The sequence below is a fragment of the Elaeis guineensis genome, chromosome 1 (genome assembly GCF_000442705.2).
Source record: "Elaeis guineensis isolate ETL-2024a chromosome 1, EG11, whole genome shotgun sequence".
In the NCBI taxonomy this organism is placed as follows: Eukaryota; Viridiplantae; Streptophyta; class Magnoliopsida; order Arecales; family Arecaceae; genus Elaeis; species Elaeis guineensis.
Window position 1 is genome coordinate 10,205,769 of NC_025993.2, and position 24,440 is coordinate 10,230,208.

General features: G+C 38.8%; 1 protein-coding gene across 1 annotated transcript; it reads left to right on the plus strand.

The window, feature by feature from the left end:
* Positions 1–266: 266 nt before the first annotated feature.
* On the plus strand, positions 267–23,690 carry LOC105037942 (DDB1- and CUL4-associated factor homolog 1). The gene is given in 16 exon segments (XM_010913578.3): positions 267–637; positions 4,853–4,934; positions 5,035–5,151; positions 5,274–5,449; positions 5,533–6,097; positions 6,099–6,437; positions 6,530–6,627; positions 6,729–7,149; positions 7,272–7,488; positions 7,491–7,870; positions 7,959–8,138; positions 8,251–8,802; positions 9,132–9,242; positions 9,507–9,625; positions 9,742–11,362; positions 22,709–23,690. Coding segments are annotated over 16 exon segments (5,913 nt in total). The 5' UTR covers positions 267–410; the 3' UTR covers positions 23,417–23,690.
* Positions 23,691–24,440: the final 750 nt, after the last annotated feature.

Sequence of the window (24,440 nt, forward strand, 5' to 3'; positions counted from 1 at the left end):
AGTCTTTTTGTCAAAAAAAAAAAAAAAAAAAAAAAATTTTCTAGAATCGAGGCCTGGGGGTTGCGCGGTTGCACCATTCCCCATTGCAATATCCCCCGGAACAACGTAATATATCTAGCTTCCCATTTAACGGTCATAAATTGCTCAATAAAGAACGTGTCGATCTAAGATGAGCGCTAATGCTGAAATATGAGATGCTCCGACGGGATAACGTAACTTGGCCCAGGTTAACTCCCCCCCAATCCTCGCTTTTTGCGTCCTTCGTCACCTTCTTTCCCTTGCTCTCCATTGCGTGTTCTTATTATCAGCCTACGTTTCATCCTCTCTGTCACGCCGTTTTCTTTCGATCTCGATCACTTCTGCGGAAGAAAGAAGAAGAAGAAGCCCTCGAACACTAGGAGGAGGCATCGATGGAGGAAGGCGCCAGTTCCGAGGCGGCAGCGGCGGCGGTCGTGGCGGAGACGGTGGAGGCGGCGGAAGCGGCGGCGTTATCGGAGGAGGCGAGGGGGGAGAACGAGGATGAGGCCTTGCTCACCCAGGCGCAGAAGCTGATCTCCAAGATCGTCGCCTCCCAAGCGAATCCTAACCCTAGGCTGCTCCACACCCTCGCCACCATGCTTGAGGCCCAAGAATCTAGGTATTTGCTTTCTGTTTTCCGATACAGTTTGTGCGCCCCGTAATTCTAGGACCTGGATTCCAATTCTAAGGTTTCGGTTGTATTTTGGCATACCCAGGGTTTTCGAGCCGGGGAGTTGGTGGTAGCTTGGTTTGATAATACTAGGGGTTTTCCGCTGATTGATGATCTATTGCCTTCGTTATCAATGGGCTTCTTCTTTGCTTGTTTCTTTTTTTTGAGAACTTGTCTTGCCGCTTTCTTGCTGTGCTGTTATCTTTTCCCAGTCTTAGGTAGTGGAAGCTGGAGGATTAGTTTAGGGGTTATGGGACCATGAGATTTGTAACTTTTTTTTAAAAAAAGGTTATTTTGCCTCATTTACGATCTCACATAATGTCTCTTCTCGTGAAAGCTGATGCCCATGTTGATTGTTCTTTGGCAGAACTGGGGAAAGATTGATTTTTGTAAACGGCAATATCGTTTAGTATCCATGCAGGGGCGATAATGTTAGGCTGGATCCCCATCCTTTCTATTTGTAAAACAAGCATGCTCGTTGTAATTAGTTGCTAGGCTTAATTTTAAGTTGAACTGCATGTGTGTGGTTTCTGTCTAACTGCTGGTAATATACTCCTCATCTGCAAGGAAGAATGACCGAGTGCCAGAACCACCCAACTAACAGTTCTAAACATTAGTGCTTTGAATGGCCTAACGTGGAATTTTGACAAACCGCTGCATGCCTATCTGTTCGTTTGTGTTTATTTAATTAAAGGAATTGTGTTTTGGCGGAGTAATATTGATGACTGGGAATTTGGAAAATGGTACATATTGGAGTATCTTACTGCCATCGCATCAGCACTCTCTTACTCTTATTGTTTTTAACTGTTGGATTGGATTTCCAATTTCAGTAAGGTGTTTTTGGCTGGTTCAAAATTTGACTATCATTTGCTCCCACATGACTGCTTGCCTCTGGGCTTGAGTGAGCTAGTCAGTTTGGTGCACCCCACCTTTTGGCAGTTGCCTTTATGCTAGAGACTTGCGTGAGCCTTTTTGAATTCTTAAGTTTTATTCTGAAATAATGTTCCTTGTTTGTGTAGAATGGGCACTTGGTTTCATTTGGAAAGCTGTTGCATTCAATACTGCCATCTAGATGATGCAAGCTATTTTTGTGGATTGACAATATAAATTTAGCTGTTTTTAATGATTTGGAGATATGTCTTTGTTGAAGTGTTATCCTTGTGCCTAACATGTGAACTTGTGATATAGCAATGCTAGGACAGTTGTATGATTCTAGCTTGACTATATGTATGTTCATATCGATATATTTAGGTATATATGCCCCTTGTATCCAGATCTTATGAATCGGTTGTGGTGGACACCTTTATTGTTTCCACAGTATCACTGTTTTAAAATATGGTGCATGAGGCTGCACAGCAAATGCAGTCCTTTGACCGCATTGCGTTGCCTATATCTAGTTATTTTATGTGGTCATACTGATTACATGCTGAAAAGTTTGCCATTTAGCACTATGCAGATATATATGTGGCTCTGTTAGAATTGTATGCTTGCATATGTGGCCCAATTAGCATTATGGGGCCAAATGTATGGTACGCTCTTATATGAGCCAATACAGATGGAGCATGCAGACTAATGGTCAGATCAAATATTAGTTTCATTTGTATTATAGCCATTGCAATTAGTATTTTATACTAAGTAATAAGCATTAATCTTTAATTCGATTTATTACTGATATTGATATTATTTATAAAAAATGTTACTATTATTTCTGTTGTTTTTTATCTGAAAATATATTATATTTGTTTTGAACATTAAAAAAAATAACTGCATATGTGCCTGTATATGTAGCCTGCATATTGCATATATGCTCTGCAGTCCCTTGATTACACATGACCTGCAGCGGCTGTTTAAAACACTACTCATTGTATACTTCTTGTGCACTTTTCTTGCTACCACTTATTTTCTGATGCTTATGAAAACCCACATCACTAAAAGATATAGACTTGTTTCTGAGCTACCGATGTAGTTGAAATCTGTAAGGGTCACCTAAATTTTAGAAAACCAAGCAAGTAAAAGTAATATCTACTTTATTGTCCAACAAATCCAAGTTTAAGAAGCCACAACTTTATGATTAGTGTCTTATTCTTCATAGATTTCCTTAGAGCATGCAAAGAATTGTTAAAGACTTGTTGATGATCTGGAATACCCCTTTGTCTTTAAAAAAAAAAAAAAAATCAACTACTTTATGAATTACAAGATTCTCTTGACTGGGATTGGGAGATGATAAAGTGACTAAAATGGATATGACTGGTCCTTAGAATGTACAGAAGAGGAGAACTTTAGGTGCAGATTTGGACGAAAAATGGATTTCTTGGAGCTGATTAAGGTTTGATCATAATCTGAAGCAGAAGCTGGGAAGGTCAAGGAGAAAGGGATTATTGGTTGAAAATGTAAAGTGGTTGTTTCTTAGAGGTTAAGTGACGATTGGCTGGTAACAAACCATCAGATTGATCATGCATTTTAACTGAGAAGGAAGTAGCATGCATTGTAACTGAGAAAGGAAGAAGGATATTTGGCACTTTGGGAGATGAGGGCCCACCTAAGAAGTGGCTAGCTGGACTCTTTGTGCTAGTCTGTGGCTAGGGTTTACCGGCCATGCAGGGTGGTTGGATTGTGTCTTTGGGTCCACCAGCGAGGGAAAGGGAAAAAAACTGCAGTGGAATGGGGGGTTGGGTGGGGGGGGGGGGTTGGGTGGGAGAGAATAATCCAGATTTTCTGTCGTAGGCCTTGCATGAAGAGGAAAATCAGATGGAGAAAGAACGTCCCTTATTTATATAGCCTGCAATCATCAACCCTTCTGTTGGTAGATTAGGCACTCTGTAAAGAGAAACAAAATCCCTGTTTAGCAGTATGGTCCTTGTACCTAAAGATGTTCACAAATGAACCCTAAATTGTCACGAACACTCCATGTCATAAAGAGCTCAAACTAAACTGAATGTTATAAAACTGATCATGTGAGAAAGGACTCAATTCTTCTCCTGGTTAATGCTTTACCAATCCAAAGGCCTGAAATCTATTGTTGATGTGTAACTGATTAAGGAGATCACAACCATCTATTCATACTGTTTCCTAATCAGTTGTACCCACCACGCACCAAATACCTCTTTTGTAGATATCAATTAATAATAAAATAATGTATTTTTAAAACATTAGAGTCTATATATATTTTTGAAAAAAGAAAACTATGTTATAATAGGCATTCCACTTGGGTGTTAAGGTGTCACATGATTCCGTCTTGTTCCTAAGATGATTCCACATTTTTGGTAGGCAAGAAACTGATTCTTGGGTATTCCATTCCATTGTCTCAAAAGGATTTTATGGCACTAGGGTATGGTTCCCTAATAATACACTATTTGATGTCACAAGGATTCAGTATTTAGATCCACGCTTGCACCTGAGGCATATACCTGAGTCTATAACCTTAAGATCTTTCTGACCTTATGTTTGATAAAATTAATGAGTTCGGTTTATTGTTTATGCACTTTTTATAGAATACTTAGTGCTCTAACTTTCTGTAGCCATCATTTCTCCTAAGTGATTATGATCTTCCACCTTTGTCTACGTTGCAGTAATTATCTTTCAATTGATCAGCCTCATTTATTCTTAGCTAATATTTTGTTGATTTTTCTATAATTGCTGTGGCATTCGTTAATTGACTGTGCATTTGAATAGAATGAAAACTCCTCTTTTTTGTTGCTTGAATTGCTAATTGATTAGTTAGCATTATATTTGAAGGAGCTTGTGAAATAGCTTAGCAAATATTCTTTGTCCTTATTATTATGCTCTCTGGCACCCTCCTAATCCAATCAAAATCCGAATGATCATGATGCATTTATTGAGAATAAAATAATTAAACATCAGCAGAAATCCCATACTATCACATAAAAGCACTATTACATTTTATCATAGTAAAAGATTTGAACATCAGCAGAAATCCCATATAATCACACATTTTATCAGGGCTTAGAAAATCCACCTAAGTGTGAGATACTAAGATCATCTGCTTTATCACTCCACCTGAAATTGTAACCAGAATGAGGAAGATAGAATCCTTTTATTTTACTTACATAAATTTCGAAGTGTCTCATGCTAATACCAGTTCCATCTTCTCCTGAGCTCATAATGTTTTTTTCCCCTTTTCTTTGTCCATGTTATCTGAATCAGATATGTGCAAGAGTCTGGGAGTTCATCTTTTAACAATGCTCGGGCATCTCATAGTATCGGAAGGCTGTGTAACTTAGTGCGGGTATGTGTCTTCATCTGCATTTCACTTGCATTCTACATTACTTACTTTTCTTATTCTAAATGCTTTTTTTATCCTATAAACCTGTGTTTGTTCTGCTCAGGAAAATGATGAATTTTATGAGGCTATATCATCAAAGTTTTTGTCAGAAAGTACATACTCTGTCACCATTCATTCAGCTGCTGCGAGAATACTTCTCAGCTGCTCTTTAGCTTGGATGGTTAGCTAATTATTTTGTTTGATTGCTAATTAATTTCCATATTGTTCAATCTTGAATATCTGTGCAAGTCTGCTCGCTTTTGGTTACCCGTGGTGGATAATCTGCGTCTAATCCTTCTGCAGTATCCTCATGTTTTTGATGATGCTGTCCTGGACAATATTAAAACTTGGGTGATGGAGGATCCTGTAATTTCTGGTGATGAGTACAATTGGAGTCAAGAATTGGGGAGTAACAAGCCTACAGATTCTGAAATGCGGAGGACTTATGCTACTGGGCTTCTTGCTATATCACTGACCGGGTATGTGACTTGATTGACTGTATTCTAAGCTGTTACCTTTGCCTTTTTGCGTGATTTTATTCTTTTCATGATGATTTTTTCAGGGGTGCTCAAGTGGTAGAAGATATCTTAACATCAGGTTTGTCAGCAAAACTTATGCATTATTTGCGCATCAGAGTCCTTGGAGAGGCCAGTTCTAGTCAAAGGGATGCTAGTTTTCCAACAGAGGCTAGGCCTACAAAAAGTAGAGAAGAAAACAGAGGCAGATCACGACAGGTTATCGATACGTCTCATTTAGATAGTCCAAGGATTGCAGATGAAGCTTTTCTGGGTGATGCAAGTGCTGATAGAAATATTGCTATCAGGCAAGTGCATGGAGAAGTGTGTTGGCCAGATGATGGTGAGTCATTGAAATCTGAACTCACTGATTCTTCATCAGAAGTTGTTGGTACATGTGACATGGTTGAAGAAGACGCCAATCTTTCATGTGATGGATGTCAGAAGAGAAGTTTGCTTGATGGGAAGTCAAAATATGGTGATAGACATGTTGCAGACAGGTCTTCAAGAGATGAAGATGCCGATGAAAATGTGAGGGATGACTCATCAAGGCAAGGTTCAACATGGAATGGTCAAGGACCAGAGGGAAAGGAATGTCTAATGAAGGTCCTTAGAAAATAAATTGATTATTCCATCTCCTAGTTCTCGATTACAATCAGGTGGAATTGTTTGGGGTTCCTGTGATAGGAATATACCAAAAAATGAAGAGATCAAAAAAGTGGTTGATATGAAAGAGAATGCAAGAGGGATTGATGGTGATGCTTTTGTTGTGGGAGAGGATAATGATGATAGATTTAGAGAGTGCAATGTTGGCTCAAGGGATATATCTGAAATGGTAAAGAAAGCAACAAGAGCTGCGGAAGCAGAAGCTAGAGCAGCTAATGCACCTGCTGAGGCAATCAAAGCTGCAGGTGATGCAGCAGCTGAACTTGTCCAGACTGCTGCATTGGAGGTAGTCTATATTCTTTGATCGAAGCTTAGATTTTACTGTGTTTTCCCGCCAACAGTACCGATATACTAACTGCTCTCTTTTTTTTTTTATAGGTTTGGAAAAATACTAGTGACGAAGAAGCTGCAGTTTTCGCTGCTTCTGAAGCTGCATCTACTGTTGTGGATGCTGCAATAGCAACTGAGGTCTCGCGGTAACTTCACTTTGCTTTCCTCTCAGTCACTTCTAACTCATTGGATGTTTCATGCATTAAGTTCTTTTTGTTGAATGGTGGGATCTTGTGGTTTTTTTCAGGAGTTGTGGCAAGGTTGACGAGGATTTGATGGATGCAAAAGCTGTAGTACCCAAAGAGGATGAGGAACTGGAAGATTTCATTATTTTGGATGGTGAATCTCTTGCACAGCTTAGAGAAAAATACTGCATTCAGTGTCTTGAAATTTTGGGAGAATATGTTGAGGCTTTGGGACCCATTCTGCATGAGAAGGGTGTTGATGTCTGCCTTGCCTTGTTGCAACGCAATTTTAAAGAAGAGGCACCTGATCATTTAGCATTGTTGCCTGAAGTTCTGAAACTAATTTGTGCCCTAGCTGCTCATCGGAAATTTGCTGCATTATTTGTGGATCGTGGTGGCATACAAAAACTTCTCTCTGTTCGTAGAGTCTCACAGAACTTCTTTGGTCTTTCATCTTGCTTATTTACCATTGGTACTCTTCAGGTAATGGCGAAGTATATTTGATATTGGAAGCTCATGTTCTCCGAGTTTTCTTCACCTTAATTATTTTACATGTACCATCTGTCATTGCTTAGAGATCATAATTCTCATAAAAACATGTGCAGGGTGTTATGGAACGTGTTTGTGCTCTTCCATCCAACGTGGTGAATCAGGTGGTTGATTTAGCACTTCAACTTCTAGAGTGCTCTGTAGATCAAGCTAGAAAAAATGCAGCTATTTTTTTCGCTTCTGCATTTGTCTTCAGAGCAGTCTTGGATTCCTTTGACACACAAGAGGGTCTACAGAAAATGTTAAATCTGTTACATGGTGCTGCATCCATTAGATCGGTGGGAACTCTGGAACATTAGGTATGCCAAATGTAAATATCCGAAATGGTCGATCCCCTGCAGAAGTCCTCACAACATCAGAAAAGCAGATTGCTTATCATACTTGTGTTGCATTACGTCAGTATTTCAGAGCCCATCTTCTCTTGCTTGTGGATTCTCTTCGTCCAAATAAAAGTAGTCGTGGTGTAGCCCGGAGTAATCCAAGTGCAAGGGCTGCATATAAACCACTGGACATCAGCAATGAGGCTATGGATTCAGTGTTTCTCCAGATACAGCGTGACAGGAAGCTCGGGCCTGCATTTGTGAGAGCTCGTTGGCCTGTGGTGGATAAGTTCTTAGCCTCCAATGGGCATATAACCATGTTGGAATTGTGTCAGGTACAAGTATGGTTGCTTGCTTTTTATTTTGATCCTTCTCAATCGTAATTTCTGAAGTGATAGGACCTAATATGATGTGTCTTTACAGGCACCACCTGTTGAACGGTATCTGCATGATTTGGCACAATATGCATTGGGTGTTCTTCATGTTGTCACATTTGTACCCTACAGCCGGAAACTAATTGTTAATGCTACTTTGAGCAATGCCCGTGTAGGCATGGCAGTCATCTTGGATGCTGCCAATGGTGCTGGCTATGTAGATCCTGAGGTACAGTAGGATTTCATGACTCATTGCAGTAGTCTTGGAAATCAGCATCATGCTTACACAATTTTTAAAATACATTTAGCTTATTTTTCATTATTTTTTGTGTGTTTGCCAGGTGATCCAGCCAGCATTAAATGTCTTGGTAAATCTGGTATGCCCTCCTCCTTCGATTAGTAATAAACTCCCTGTTCCTGCACAAGGTCAACAGTCTGCTTCAGCTCAAACATTAAATGGTCCCTCAGAGAATAGGGAGAGGCATTCTGAGAGATATGTCTCAGATCGTAGTGTCCCATCAGCTGTTCAGAACGAGTCTCGGGAGTGCAATGGGGAATCAAACTTGGCCGAAAGAAGTGCAGCACCACTAAGTACACCATTTCAAGGTAATAATTCACAAACACCTGTCTCGTCAGGTGTAGTTGGAGACCGGAGAATATCTTTAGGGCCTGGTGCTGGTTGTGCCGGTCTTGCTGCTCAACTGGAACAAGGATATCATCAGGCAAGGGAAGCTGTCAGGGCAAACAATGGTATAAAGGTTCTTTTGCATCTTCTTCACCCTCGGATGATCACACCTCCTGCTTCTCTTGACTGCATTAGGGCTCTGGCATGCCGTGTCTTGCTTGGCCTAGCTAGAGATGAAACAATTGCACATATACTGACAAAGCTGCAGGTAATTTACTAATTAGTGTCTTGCATCTGATGTTTGATACCAAAGGTTTAACCGGTTTTGGGTATTACTTGTGTTTACACTACATGAGAATATGCAACTTATTTTCTAATTTGTATCACGTAGTTCAGGTCATACATGTGGCTTATTGGTTGACAAATATTTGTTTTAGAACTGGGATCTTATCTAGCTTGTTTTTTTTCCTAGTGTTCTTTTGTCTATTGGTTCTCTCTCTCTCTCTGCCTTTTATTTTGTCAGACAAATTACATGGATGTTTTCAATATAGGTAGAGTGGTTGGTTGATCTGTATCACTATTTTTCCAATATTTCAGGTGGGGAAGAAGCTGTCAGAGCTTATTCGAGATTCTGGCAGTCAGGCATCTGGAACCGGGCAGGGCAGGTGGCAGACTGAGCTGGCCCAAGTGGCCATCGAGTTGATTGCCGTAAGTAAAAGAAGACTGACCCTTGCAGTCATCTGAACATTTATGGGGCATGCACGGACACCCACACACACCCCCCCCACACCCTCCCCCACCCCAACACATATATATTGTGTAGCTAAAAGTGAGCTTATTTTTGTCTGAATGTTGTTGTGCGGTCTTTAGTTCTTGTATATTTTCTTGTGGTTTTGCTGACTGTTATTGATACATTGTCTTGTTTTCCTATTTAAGTGTTCTTGGTTTACTTGATATCAATGAATATTACAGATCGTAACAAATTCTGGGCGGGCAAGCTCCTTGGCAGCCACTGATGCTGCTGCTCCTACACTGAGGCGCATTGAAAGAGCTGCAATAGCTGCAGCTACTCCTATTACTTATCATTCCAGGTCTCTGCAACATCTTTTATATGCAAAGAAGGTCTTTTGAAAGGTTATAAAATGTAGCAATCTGTTCTCATATGATTTTTTCTTTTTCTTTTTCTTTTTTTTTTGGTGGGGTACAGGGAGCTGTTACTGTTGATTCATGAACATCTCCAGGCATCTGGGTTAACAGCTACTGCTGCTTTGCTACAGAAGGAGGCTGACTTGACACCTCTGCCATCATTGGGAGTGTTGACACCTCCACTTCACCAAACTTCGGTCCAAGAAACTTCAAATGTACAACTTCAGTGGCCATCTGGCCGTGCACTCTGTGGCTTTCTCTCAGAGATAGTAAAGATGGCCCCACGAGAAGAGGATTCTGGTCTAAAGTCTGATTCAGCTATGCCTTTGTTGAAGAAGAAATCGCTGGTATTCTCCTCCAGTTTCTCACAGGGAAAAAGTCAGCCTCCATCACATTCATCCGTCACTAATAAAACATCCAGTGCCTTAAAAAGTCCATCTACACCTAATGGGAGAGCTGAAGCTCCATCTGTGTCTGTTCTGAAGTCCAGTACAGATGCGGAACCCGCATTTAAAACACCAATTTTGTTACCGATGAAACGAAAATTAATGGAATTGAAGGAATTGTTTTCCTCGTCACCAGCAAAGCGGCTTGCAACAACAGAGATTGCACTTCAGTCTCCAGTTAGTCAGACACCAAATTCTGGTCGTAGAATTTGTCTGCCAACAAATATGGCAGGTCTATCTCCTGTCGCAAGTTGTACTCCTCGAGTTCCTTTTAGTCGGACAACATTGAGCAGTGGCCTTGGGGACATTTCAGATGATTTTCAGTACCAGAGCACTTCTGGGGCACCAACAACACCAATGTCCTATCTTGGTCTGCCAGCTGACTCTCAATCTGGAAATGTTGAACGGATGACGCTTGACTCTTTGGTTGTGCAATACTTGAAGCACCAGCATCGGCAGTGTCCTGCTCCAATAACCACGCTGCCACCACTCTCTCTCTTGCACCCACATGTGTGTCCAGAACCTAGCCGAGACCTGAATGCGCCTGCAAATGTGACAGCGAGGGTAAGCACCTGTGAATTTAGGAAACATTATGGTGGGATCCATGCCAGCCGTAGAGACCGTCAATTTATCTACAGCAGGTTCAGGCCATGTCGGACATGCAGAGATGATACTGCCCTATTAACATGCATCACTTTTCTGGGAGATTCTTCTCGTATTGCAATTGGGTGCCACTCTAGTGAGCTAAAGATATTTGATGCAATTAATGGAAATGTATTGGATAGTCAGGCATGCCACCAAACTCCTGTTACTCTTGTTCAATCAGCCTTATCTGGTGGAAGTCAGCTGGTCCTTTCTTCAGGCTTATATGACGTAAGGTTATGGGATGCCACCAACATCTCTGGTGGGGCATTGCATTCATTTGAAGGATGCAAGGCTGCACGTTTTAGTAACTCAGGGACCATTTTTGCAGCCCTTTCATCAGACACGTCTCGTCGTGAGGTTCTTCTATATGATGTGCAGACCTGCAATATGGAGCTGAGTCTCCCTGATAGCTCAAATAGCCATACTGCCCCTGTACGAGGGCATGCACAGTCTCTTATACATTTCAGTCCTTCGGATACAATGTTATTATGGAACGGAGTCTTGTGGGATAGGCGGAGTGCAGTTGCTGTTCATCGATTTGACCAGTTCACAGACTATGGTGGAGGTGGATTTCATCCTGCTGGGAATGAGGTGTGAGCCTACTCTTAGCCACCTTTAGTAGCAAGTCTTATACTAAGATGCACATGCATGCATGCGTTCATTTAATTAATTAGCCTGTCGTTGCATATATTTGACATAAATATATATGATTGCGTATTTTAGTTGGCTTCTTTTGTATACATAATACATATTTACATGTGTTTGTGTGTGTATATGTATAGAGAGAGTTGGACTACAGACTTACGTGCTTAACTTCTAGTAAAAGATTCAGTTATTCGAAAATCAAAATTGGGTGATCCAAATCGGTGAACTGCAGCTTTGATCATGATATATGAAAGAAAAATGCCTAGAAACCAGATATTTAAGGTTCTGATGGTCTAGTACCTGTACATTTAGCCGGTCCAAAAGTAGACTAATGGCAACATGTTTTACTTTGTCTTAAGCATCAAATGTATGGAATTTCAATATGTTTATGTATTAGGATGTGTAGATTATATTGATGGAGTTGATTTTCGATTTATATGTCTATCACATTTTTAACACACTAGCACAATTGGTACCATCCATTTTTCCGTTCACTTGCTTAAATAAGAGATCACTAATGCCGATGACCTTTTGTTTCTAGGAATTCATAGATCATGATCAACAGTGTGGATCTTCAATTTAAATGGCCCATCATTGTTTTTTAATTCTTAGACCTTTTTGATAGAGCTGTATAGATGGAATGGTTCTAATACATGTAGGGTGGAAAGAGTTTCATCCGCTTCCAAATTCAAACATGGGCAAGGTTGTTGCATGTGGCTGCCTAGGCTCATGGGCAAACCACTACCTAGGCAACTGGTGCTTTACAAGCTGTGAGGGGAGGTAGCTCCCTGAGCACGTAGGTTGGTGCCTAGTCAGGCACCTGATTTTAGGATGCTATTTTATGAGATAGGCACCTACTTATGATATTATTGATCACAGAAAATTCTAGCCATCTTTCTTGATGTATTTTATTTGCTAGTTGATAAGTCTGGGTGTATTCAATGAGCCATGGAATGTATTTGTCCTGGGAGTGCATATATCAAATGCTTTAGTGGCTACTCAAGATCAAAGCAGTCCATATTTGATGTTTCTCGTCCACAGAATGACAACTGTCCATCAATCTCCCTTGCACTGCTTTTGTTTTTTGTATATGTTCTTGAAGACCCTACTGGATGTTTAATCCAAGGTTTTAAATCCCATGGAATGGAGGTGTCTCGGTATCTCCATGGAGCAGGACATCCTACTGTCCCATCCCATCCTGATAGCTGTCTCGGTCATGCATCCCGATAGATATTCTCCATGTCTCCCCTCTTCTTTTTCTTCCTTCCTTTCTTTTTTTTCTTTTTCTTTTACATTTCTTTCTTTCTTTTTCTTCCTTCTTTTTGTCATCCCTTTTTTTTTCCTCTTTTTCTTATTCTTTCTTTTTTTTTTCTTCCTTTTTCCTTCCTTTCTTTCTTCTCCCTTCCCTTCATTCTTTCATTTTTCTTTTTCTTTCCTTTCACTTTTCTCTTTCTTCATCTTTCTTTCTTTCTTTCCTCTTTCTTCTTCTTTTCCTGCATGGATAGATTTCAGAGTCCCGACCCCATCCCGATCTCGTTTTCTTATAGGAACGGGACGGGACGGTCGGGACACTCCTTGTCCTGTGGGGACATAAAACCTTAGTTTAATCATAATATTAATAGCTTAAGTAGTTAACAACTTGTCATTTATGAATATGATTTTTTTCAAGTATTTGATATGAACTATGCGCATATACTCTCTCCTACTCTTGAGTGTGTTCTTGGCTGCCTAAGCCTTCTACCTAGTTTCATGGTGCCACTACCTTGGCATTTTGACAACCTTGATCATGGGGATTCCTATAATGTAGATATTAACTGTTTGGTATGATTTAGAAAGCTAAAGATGTCTACTAGCAAAGAATCATGTTTTGGAAATCTACTGCTTTACTGCTTAAGCATCAAGTTGCCAAAAAGCAATTTTTTTCCATTGCAAATAACTGTTAATTTGGGACAACTTGATGAATAAAAAAGGTTTCCAATGTACATGAACTTTTGATTATAAGCATTTTCAAATTTGTAAATTAATTCCAATAATTTGTATTTTTATTTGCAAATCCCATCATTAAATTTTGTAGGTGTTGTAAAGTGTTCTTTTTCCACCTGTGAATTATAATTATCGTATATATGCATCTATATGGTTTTTTTCATCTTTGTCCATTGATAAGAAGCATGATAGTATTTAAAGTTAAATTAAGGTAGGTGGTACAAGAAAAAAGCTAGAGAGAAGGGATGAAATTATAGGGTGGCCCAATGCATGAGCCTCCCACCATTGCAAGTTCCAAGGAGGGTCATATGTGTGCAACCTTATCCCCATGTATGAAAAGTCTATTTCCGTGTTTCAAACCCATAACACTCGGGTAGTAATTCGAGCAATTTTATCATGGCACCAAGGCTCACCCATAGAAGAAATGAAATTATATATTTTCTATCTCAAAAGCTAATATATTTTTAAAAATGACTTACGATTTTGATGATGTAAATTTCTCAGAAATGAAATCATATTGAGGTAAAATCTATGTCATGAAAACCATGAGTCGTTTTTAAAAAATATGTCAGCTTTGGAGTGTAGAAGATGTATACCCCAAGGTTGGAATACTCATGACTCAGACTTGACTTGCCTTCTACTAAGTTTTGAACTTGGACAAGTCAACTTGGCAACTAGGGCAAGCCATGTACTTCATACATGCATACATTATTATATATATAACACCTTTTAATAATTAAATTATTGGACTGATCTAAACATCTACAATTAAATTTAAATTTAATATATTCTAATCCTTTCGGAATGAGGAGGAATATATAGTTTTTATTGATTCAATAGTGATATCTATATGTAAAACCAATTGGGAGACTAGCATTACCACAATGGTCATCCAACATTCCAGGTTATCAGAATTAATCATGTTCAAGTAATTTAGTCCATAACATATATAAACTTCGAATTAATAACAGAAAAAACATCAAAGTATTCATCTTCTTGCTCTAGTCTTTCAGACAAAAAATCCAGTCTTCTGTAGTTGTTGTTGGTAGAGGAATAGGATCCTGTTTTCGTATCACTTGGTTGACCCCCAACTCCCACAATCATGTCTTTATGCTCTTGTTTGTCATCAATACTGTTGTCATTGTATAACCCCGTGACAAACTCAGTGACAACTCGGTCTACTTGAGTGACAACTTGGTCTAACTCGGCCAAGTCATGGCCTTGTGAGACAAAAACAGAGAACATGAATCAGTCATCTTTTTTGGCTCGCCGATTTGAGTTGTCCTGAAAGAGTGGCAAAACTCATCATGTTTCATTCAATTTTTTTGTAGTAGCCAAATTGTCTACACTTTTGACTTGGTAGCCTTAGTTTTGACTCGACTTAGCAGGGCCATAAGTGACTCGCTTTGTTGTCCAACCTTGATATACCTCCACCATCTTGCAGGCTTTATTTTGGACAAGTGTATCACCCTTCAATCTTGATATACCTCCACCGGCTTTATTTTGGACAAATGTATCACCCAAGGAATGCCGTATCGGACTGAATCGTCCGGTACGGGGTTTATCGAACCACCTGGTATGGGTGTACCGAACCGGATGGTGGCCAGTCGATCTACTTCGGCCATTTTTTTCGAAAAATAGGTCCGAACCGTCCGAACCGGACGGTTCGGTCGGCCATACCGCCCGAAACTGGGCGATATGGCTCGGTACGGTACGGTTCGGTTTGGCGTTGAACTGAACCGTACCGACATAAATCAATGGGGGGTGGGGGAGGTGTGGTGGGGTCTGGGCTGTCATTTAGTGACAGCCCAGATGCTTTGTCTGAGAGACCCGAGAGCTCTCTCAGAGAACTCCCGAGCTCTTAGGCGTTCGACGATATGCGAAAAAAATTAGAAAAAAAAATTCTATCAAATTGCAGCACTGGTTCGAGGAGACGTGATTTTTGGCTGGAAGAAAAGTAATGTATTATTCTTTTAGTAAATATTTTATATTTTATATTTTTGTTGTTAAAAAAAGGATAAGAAAATAAGATGTATGAAAATAAGAGAAATCATGTCAAAATTTTGTGATTTTGGTATGATTTGATCATATGTGATAGATCTTTGAAAGATCTACATGATGACAGTAAAATCGTTGATTTTCATTATTATATATATTTTAAATATGTATATATTTATTTATAAAAAAATATTAAAAAAATAAATTCAAAAAATAAAAAATCAGAGTTTCAGAATCATGTTTAGAATGATTAAGTTACTTAAACCTAACTTGGATTTTTTTTGAAATTTTTAAAATTAAAAAATATTTTTATAATTATTTAAATAATAAAAAATATTATCAAATAAAAAATATATAAAATTAGTATTATATTATTGTTAATTCAAAAATATTATTTGAAGCATATAACATATTTTTTTTGAATTTATGAGTTTTAAAATTATTATTGAAATTTTTTTTGAATTTATATATAATATTTTTTAATAATTATTAAACTGTCGTGTTTTGTTATACTTGCAGAAATGAGTAAGAAGAAAAATTCAGAGCGTGACATTGATTGGGATCATGGCAAAATGCTCTCGGCTGATATCATTGAAATGCAAATGGTGTAATACAGAGTTCAAAGGAGGATGACTAGGTTGAACCAGCACCTGACTGGTGGTTATCTTGATGTGTCCATGTGTGGAAATATCCACAGGAGGTCCGACAGTTGATGAAGAAGCACTTCGCTGATTCGAAAGCAGCGAAGGAAAGGCAAAGCAGAAGAAGACGGAAGTAGACCGTCGAGCTACAGAGCCATCTTCCTATCACTCTAGAGAGTCAGAGGCGACTTCCACTCCAATGATGAGGCACAAATTGAGGCACCATTTAGGCGAGCTTGGCTGATCAATACCGATAGGAGGAGATGGCCAGGTATACAGAACGATTTGGACCATCATGCTATGAATCAGGGTCTGCATCAGCGATCAGTGGGGAGAATTCGAGTTCAGGAGGACTATCTCAGTCAGAGAGTTCGGTGGTAGAGGGAGTAGACAGCATGTCATCTTTGTTGGAGCTATTGGCAGTAGGGTCTTCTAGAGATATTTTAACAGGAGCCACCATCCATGATTTGGATCTACGTGCTTTTTTCAGCAAGGATTCAAAGCAACAGAGGATTGATATTATGGTGAAAAAGGATAAGAAGAAAGATATATGGCGAGCTATTGGATTATGATTTTATTTCAGTCATATTTCAGCAAATGCAACAGACAATTCTTACTATTGATCTGTCATTTCAGCTATAGAGGTTGTCGATCAGGGTGTAGATCCGTCAGGACTAAGGACATCTATGGTCAGCTTCGTGACAGTAACAAGGAGGATCTATAGAGATGATTGCTTCTTACAAGAATAAATGGTCTACATACAGACTGACAGTAATGTGTGATGGTTGGACCGGTCTACTAGACGAAGCATCATTAATTTTTTAACATACTGTAATGGAAAAATATTTTTTCACAAATCAATTGATGCTTCAGATAAGATGCATGATGCTGCATATATCTTTGGTCTGATGGAGGTGATTGATTCAGTGGGTGAGCAGTATGTCGTGCAAGTTATCACAGATAATGGGCCACAATATAAGGCTGTCGGAGAGTTGCTGATGGAGCAGGATCGCAGATATACTGGATCTCATATGCTTACATTGCATTGATCTTATATTGATGGATATTGAAAAGATTCGTAGGTGCAGCAAGTAGTGGAGATTGTCCAGATTTTACTAGATTCATCTACAATCACACATGGATCCTTTCATTGATGCGGACGTATACTGGGAGAAGATCTTAAATCGGATATCACACGATTTGCTACCAACTACATAGCATTTGATAGTCTTCTTCAGAAGAAAGCAGCCTTACGTCAGATGTTTGTCAGTGCTGAGTGGCAGGAGAGCAGATATGCGAGGGCCGGCACTGATGGAAGTCATGTGGAAACTTGATGACGAGTCAATCATTCTGGCAGCGGGCTGATAAGATAATGAAGGCTATTAAGCCATTATATGAGGTGCTTCGTATCGTGGATAGTGAAAGATACCCCCAGATGGGCTTTTATATTACATGATAAAGAGGGCAAAGAAACAGATCAGTGAGAATGATTCAAAGCATGATCAAGAATTCGTTAATATCTTTGAGCGTCGTTGGGACTATTAGATGGGTAGAGATTTGCATCTAGCCGGTAAGCACAGATTCAAGAATATTTTAATTTTTTTTTATATTTGTAAAAATATACTTAATCAATTATGAAATTTATCTGTAGCTTATTATTTAAATTCGAGATTTCAATATATCATTTCTGGGATAGATATGGATAACAAGCTTTTTGCTGCTCTTCGTAATGCGATATATAAGATGATGTCCGATCCAGAAATCGCATCTTTGTGTCTGCAAGAGGTATGCTAGTTTAAAATAGATGTGATTATTCAACTGAATTCGATCTGTATTCAACGATATATTCATAAATTTAATAAATATATTTTTTTTACAGACGAAACAGTTTAAAGAGGGATCAGTAGCTTTGGAGTCTCATCAGCTGTCGTCAGCAAAAAACAGATGAATCCAGGTAAATTACATATCAATAATGAGCAACATAGATTGACATCAAATGCTTAATAATATCATAAAATTTGATATGTAATTTTATTTTTGCAGCTGAATGGTGGATTCGTTTTGGAATGGCCGCAGAACATTTGAGAGGTGTGGCTGTCCATATTCTTTCCCAGACGATCTTTACTAGTAGCTGAGCGCAATTGGTCGACTTTCGTCCTTATCCACAGTAAACAAAAAAATTGTCTGATACAAAAGTACCTCAATGATCTTGTATATGTTCATTATAATCAGAGATTGAAGTTAAAATGCATTCAGGAGAAAGTACAACTGAAGTACACGGATCTGACACTAGATGATTATGCTGACGAGGACGACAATCCGATCATCGGATGGCTTGCAGGTCAGCAACAGGAGTCAGAGCTCGATGAGTCGGGGTCCCCTCCACGATCAGCTAGTGTGGCAGCTAGGGAGATCAGAGTGGATCGAGGGCAATGGGCAGTAAAAAATATTTCATATAAGGTTCCAGCTGATTAGTCACAGCCTGAGGGGACACAGGAGACTCATTCATCATATGACTCGATGTTCAATACATTCTCGCAGAGGTTTGAGCGATAAATATTTAGACGAGGTCGGCAGTCAGTAACAAAAATCCATCCTCCCAATCACAGATAACTTAGTCACAAAGGGGTACAAGGGGGGAAGAAAAGACAGTTGCACGTGCACCACTTTCGAGAGTATACGAGCTATCTGGCTCAGATTCGGAGATCAGGGAGAATGATGATGATACTAGTAGTAGTAGTCATAGATCTGATGATCAGGAAAGAACTGGAGGACAGGAGACTTCTGCTTATGAGACACAACCGCAGGGTGATATTCGATTCACTGATGAGTCTCAGTTTATACATGCCACACAAGATAGGGACCATGGTGGACGAGTCGGTAGAGATCGTGGGGAGCTGATTTCATATAGACGATGGGCTCCTAGAGGTCGTCTAGCACACGATGCAGCTGCAGACGATCTTACACGTAGAGTAGAATTCATGAATATATCAGGATCATCCTCGCATTATAGATCCTATTATCCGCAGCCACCTTATGATCCATATGGATATGGTGCATCCGAGGTATCGTCTTCTAGTGGTTACGACCCTATGCAGTCTGGAGTATTTTACGGATCAGATTTTGTTACCGACATATTTGAATGGGCTCCTCCACAGCCATATCATCATCCCGAGGATACTTCTCAGAGACAGAATTTGAGTGAGAGATCTAAGATATCTTACAATCTAGAGAGGATGCCTTATGGGATGAATATTCAGGAGTACAGTGCGTCTTGGTTAGAGAGATGGACTGATGTTCCTCCAAAGTATGCCAATGATCCAGATATCTACGAGCGTCACAGACACTCGACAAGATATTAAATATAGAGCAGATCTTGAGGTTAGTATATCATTTTTTGTGCTTTGTATTTTAAAAGTTTAGATACATTTTAATGCACATTTATATATTTTCTTTTTAATTTTAGAACACTAGAGTTATAATATAATGTAAGTAAATATATATTTAGAATTTTGGATCAAGAGTCCCTGTACCGCTACCGAACTCAAAAATTGAACCCAAATATATCAATAATATGCAATATAATATAATTTTGGGGTTATAATTATGAATTAATAATTTGGAGATCAAAAAAAAAAGAAAAAAAATTGTACTGGTACCGGACCGGTACGTTGGAGTTTATCGTGTGTCGGTATGGTATGGTACCGTACCATACTGGCCTGATGTCGATACGCACACCGGTACCGGTACAGCGGACCTTGGTATCACCCTTCACGCTTATTGCTGAATGATACTTCTATGTGCTTGGTCATAGTTCTATATGCTTCTATGTGCTTATTCCTAATTCCAATAGTTCTAGTGATCAAGTTCCAATAATTTGATTTAATTTCAATTTCAGCAAGATTCAGGTTTACTCTTGCTAGATATGATTCTGGGGAATTAATTCATCACCCAAGAGCAAGATCAACACAAAAAAGAAACCAGATCCTTGAAATCCAAAATCATCCCAAATTTTGGAAAGGTCCAAATCCGAGATGGGAACATTTCATTTTGGTCATTCTGTTTGATGAAACTTCAAGCCACTTGCGTCGGCAAAGTCTGTTCAGTTTTTTCTGTCATATCTTATTTCAACTGGAATATGCTCCGCCTCTGAAAGGTCTGAATTTGAAAAAGTACTGACTAGAGTGGATTTCATAACTCAGATTGTCTCAGAAGATGACATAGACATTTACAAGTAAGTCTTTGGTCGCTGGCCCTGTGAAATCTCAAATTTTTCAAGTGCTTGCATCCCCTGCTGCATCCCCCCTCCCTTTTTCTGTCTCCCTTCTTCAGAAAAAGCGTGGTGACCAAACTGTATAGCACTAAGACTGCTATGATAGTTCTGATTCAAGTTTAATCTGCTGCATGCCAGCTAGTTCTAAGACAAGCAGTGAATATTAATTGGTCAACCTATAGAATCATGAAGTGTGAGTTGGGAGCAGCTCTTGAGCAAGTGGATGTCGCATGTTTAATTTGTCGAGCAGGACCACACTCGTCGGGTATAATTACTTGCATATTCCTATTTCGTTATTGTGTTATATAACATACATTTCTAATGAGTTAGAAATGGACAAAATAGTTAATTGTGTGGTTTTAGGTAAACTGATCTGTTGGATACAACAGATATGATGGGTTTGAATGCGACTTTGGCATTGGTGCAACATCCTACATGGAAGAGTTTGGCTATGAGGTGAACTCATGTTACATTGACTGAAAAAACTTCCTAATTTTATCCCATATATTTTGCTATGTTCTGACAATTCAGCCAAAGTAGGGTTCGAGGTATATATATATACCAGGTTTGCCTGGAACTAGGGAATAACGTGTTTAAATGGAATAAAGTGCACAAAAGACCAATCTGCCTATGGCCTATTCTTCCTTGAATATAATACTACAACACTGTTGGTATTTATATGATTGTCAATCTATTAATATTTTATTGATATTATGTAATTATATTTGTATAATATTAATTTGCTAATATTTTGTATTATTACAGTATGATGAGGTACGCTAGGATGTGGTTGATATGGTTCATGTTGGATTTGGTTGGGCAAAATCGAAGGATGGGGGTCAGATGCAATGATCTTAGCAAATTGAAAACAAACGCATCTGTTATGGAGCCCTGGCCATCAAGAGATTAAAACTGGCCATTGAATTATGTTATTTTAAACTCTGTTTTTGACCACAATGAGCGTGCAAACAGGTTAGAGGTACAGATTTTGTATAATGGCATGGCATGGTTCATCAGCATTAGATACCCAGCTTCCAATTACACCTGACTAGATCTGACTTACAATCTAGATGATCAGAGCCTAGTTGACTTATAATATAATATTATACTGGTACATATGTCTGTTAATATAATTTATTAATATAATACTCTATTAATATTAATAAATAAAATATTGATATTTAAATTGTATTAGTATGTCAATATTAATACATTGTGTTTTAATTTTAGTATGGTAATATTATATACATACATACATACATAATATTAATACATTATGTGTATTAATTTTAGCATGGTAATATTATATTCAGATGAAATATTGGTAGCTAATATGACTATAGAAAAATGGCAAAATTGCCCAATTAGAAAAATAACCTTTTTTCTATGCTTGTACGACGTACAAATGGCATTTTATTATCCCAGGCTAGCATCCAAACAAAATAACAACAAAGCTGTAGTTATTACTTGGGATAACCTCATTTGTCAGAACAAAGATAAGGGTCTATCCCAACTAGACCTACCCAAAATTAAAACTATCTGGTATAAAGTTTGTTTATCTTATATCCCTGATATCCTTTTGTATTTTCCCAACTAGATGACTCTTGGTGTCAACCTTCTAAATTTTCCACCAAAGAAGAAAGAATAGAAAAACCCTGTAGGTTAGCAGTTAGCGCCTACATGTATCGGCATTTTCCTGTTGCTTCATGACAGGACTCACGACTGAAGTTTCTGTTTGGTGCATTTGCTTCTATGCCTTCATTGTTTTGCATCAGTTGTACTTCATCATTTTTTGTCAGATGTATTTGAATCTGTTCCCTTTATAACATGCAAAATGATTTCTTTCTGAAGTTGAACAATGTATACTTATTTTTATTCAATCATTAGAACTCAATCAACTTTTTAAATGACAGGCAGTTTCCTAGTTATCTATCTCTCTGCATATGTGATGGAAGTATATTGATAATAAAAGAAATTTGTGTCTGGACGTTTATTGTTTACTTGTGACTGAGGTTGCATTCCCATGCAAGATTTGCTAAATAGCTTGTGAAATGATGAAAATAGTTACAAACAACACTGCTACTCAGAAATTACTTGTTGATTATGTTTATAACATTTTGTTCTGGATGGCCTCTTGTTCTATATATATTGGGCAAGTTAGAATACTGTTAATTCATATATCTGTAATCCGAATCTCTTAAAGACGGTCCCTTGAATGCTATAATACACGAGATATATTACTTTTCTAGACTTTCTCGAGTTTCAAACATCCAATTCTTGGCAGCCAAACTCTGAAACATGCTAATCTGGAAGGTGCTGCGAGTAGATTATATTTTTAAACGTGTGGGATCTCTGGAAGTTTGTACGGTAAAACTTATTTATTTTTAACTTGTGTAGGCTATTATAAATTCAGAGGTGTGGGATCTCCGGAAGTTCAAGCTTCTGAGAAGTGTGCCCTCTCTGGACCAAACGGTGATTACATTCAATGGAGGTGGTGATGTCATATATGCAATTCTCAGGCGAAATCCAGAGGACATCATGTCAGCTGTTCTCACGCGCCGTGTACGTCACCCTCTGTTTTCTGCTTTCCGCACCATCGATGCTGTGAGCTACTCTGATATTGCTACAGTCCAAGTAGACCGCTGCGTCCTTGACTTTGCTACCGATCCCACTGATTCTTTTGTTGGAGTGCTTACCATGGATGACCATGACGAGATGCACTCCTCTGCACGGCTGTTTGAGGTTGGGAGGAAACGACCCACCGATGATGACTCTGACCCCGATGATGGGGTTGACACAGAGGAGGAGGATAATGATGAATCAGAGGCAGATGTGGAACCGATCCTTGGAGCTGATTTGGATGATGATGGTGGCACAGACTCAGATGACATGAGTAATGATGAGGATGATATTGACAGTGGGTATGAGCTCGATGAGGATAGGGATTTTAATTTTGATGATGTTGATGATTTGGACTTGGAAGGGGGGCATGGTTTGCTGGAAATCATGGCTGAGGGTGATGAGGGAGATGAAGATGACAGCGAGGTGCTGGAATCTCTCAGCAGTGGAGAAGAGGATTTTGCTGCCAATGCTTTTGGGTTCTAATTGTTTCAGCGCCAGGCTTGTGAAATTGAATTTTGAATCCTACATGTAATTATTAATTTCCTGATTTTTAAGGGAGTAGGGAGTGGTAAAAAATCATCGAGGCAACGTGGGCATGTAAGTAGAGGGGGTTCAGGAATGGTGGAGAAAAGAGGTGGAGTGAACGTTTTTTTTTCCATCTGTTTGGCCGGTGGCAAAGAATAAGTTCCCATCGTGCAATTCTTTGTATCTGTGGCTTAATATTATATCAATGTTATTTTCTTGCTCCTTTATTTAAGTTTTGATATGTTCAGTCAAAGAAGTTGTCCATCGTAATATTGTAGCGTTGGGTGGTGAGGTAGGATCGCTCGTTGGACTACGTATGGGCTGTTCTTCTGGGTTCAGGGCTGGGAGAAGATGAAGCTGGTAAGTAATTACGGGCGATGTCAGGAAAATGAAATTGGTTTTCCAGTATCGTGTAACAATACTTTTCCTTCCGTTATGAGAGGCTGCTAAGCTGTTTGATGCGTGGTATGATCAAGCATGGTGAAGCGAGAAAAAGGCAAAACGATCGGTAGCAGCCTTAGATTGAGTTAAATTTATCTGTGCTAAAAGTGACGATTGGAATTTATATTGTATGAGCCATTTTGCGGAATCGGATTCCTTAAGATGATTTTTCTATGATATATCAAGATAATCTTAGATAGTGCTAGGGGACTCGATAAACCCTTTGATTTTAAAGACAAGATTGCCGTTTTCTAAAATCATGTGTTTGATATATAGAGACACAAATTGCTTATCAATGGCCGAAGAATATGAATTTTTCACTTCTGCTCATCATAAAATGAATTATAATTAAATTACTTTGGATCGGTTATTAATGTTAATAATTGAAGATTATATAATTCAAATAGTTATGAATTCAACTCAAATTAAAATAAATAAAGATAAACCAATAGTTACCAATTATTAGAATTTTATTTTGGTATAAAAGTAAGCTGATATTAACCGTAAGAATACTTACCTACTAATAGCAAATCTTATACTT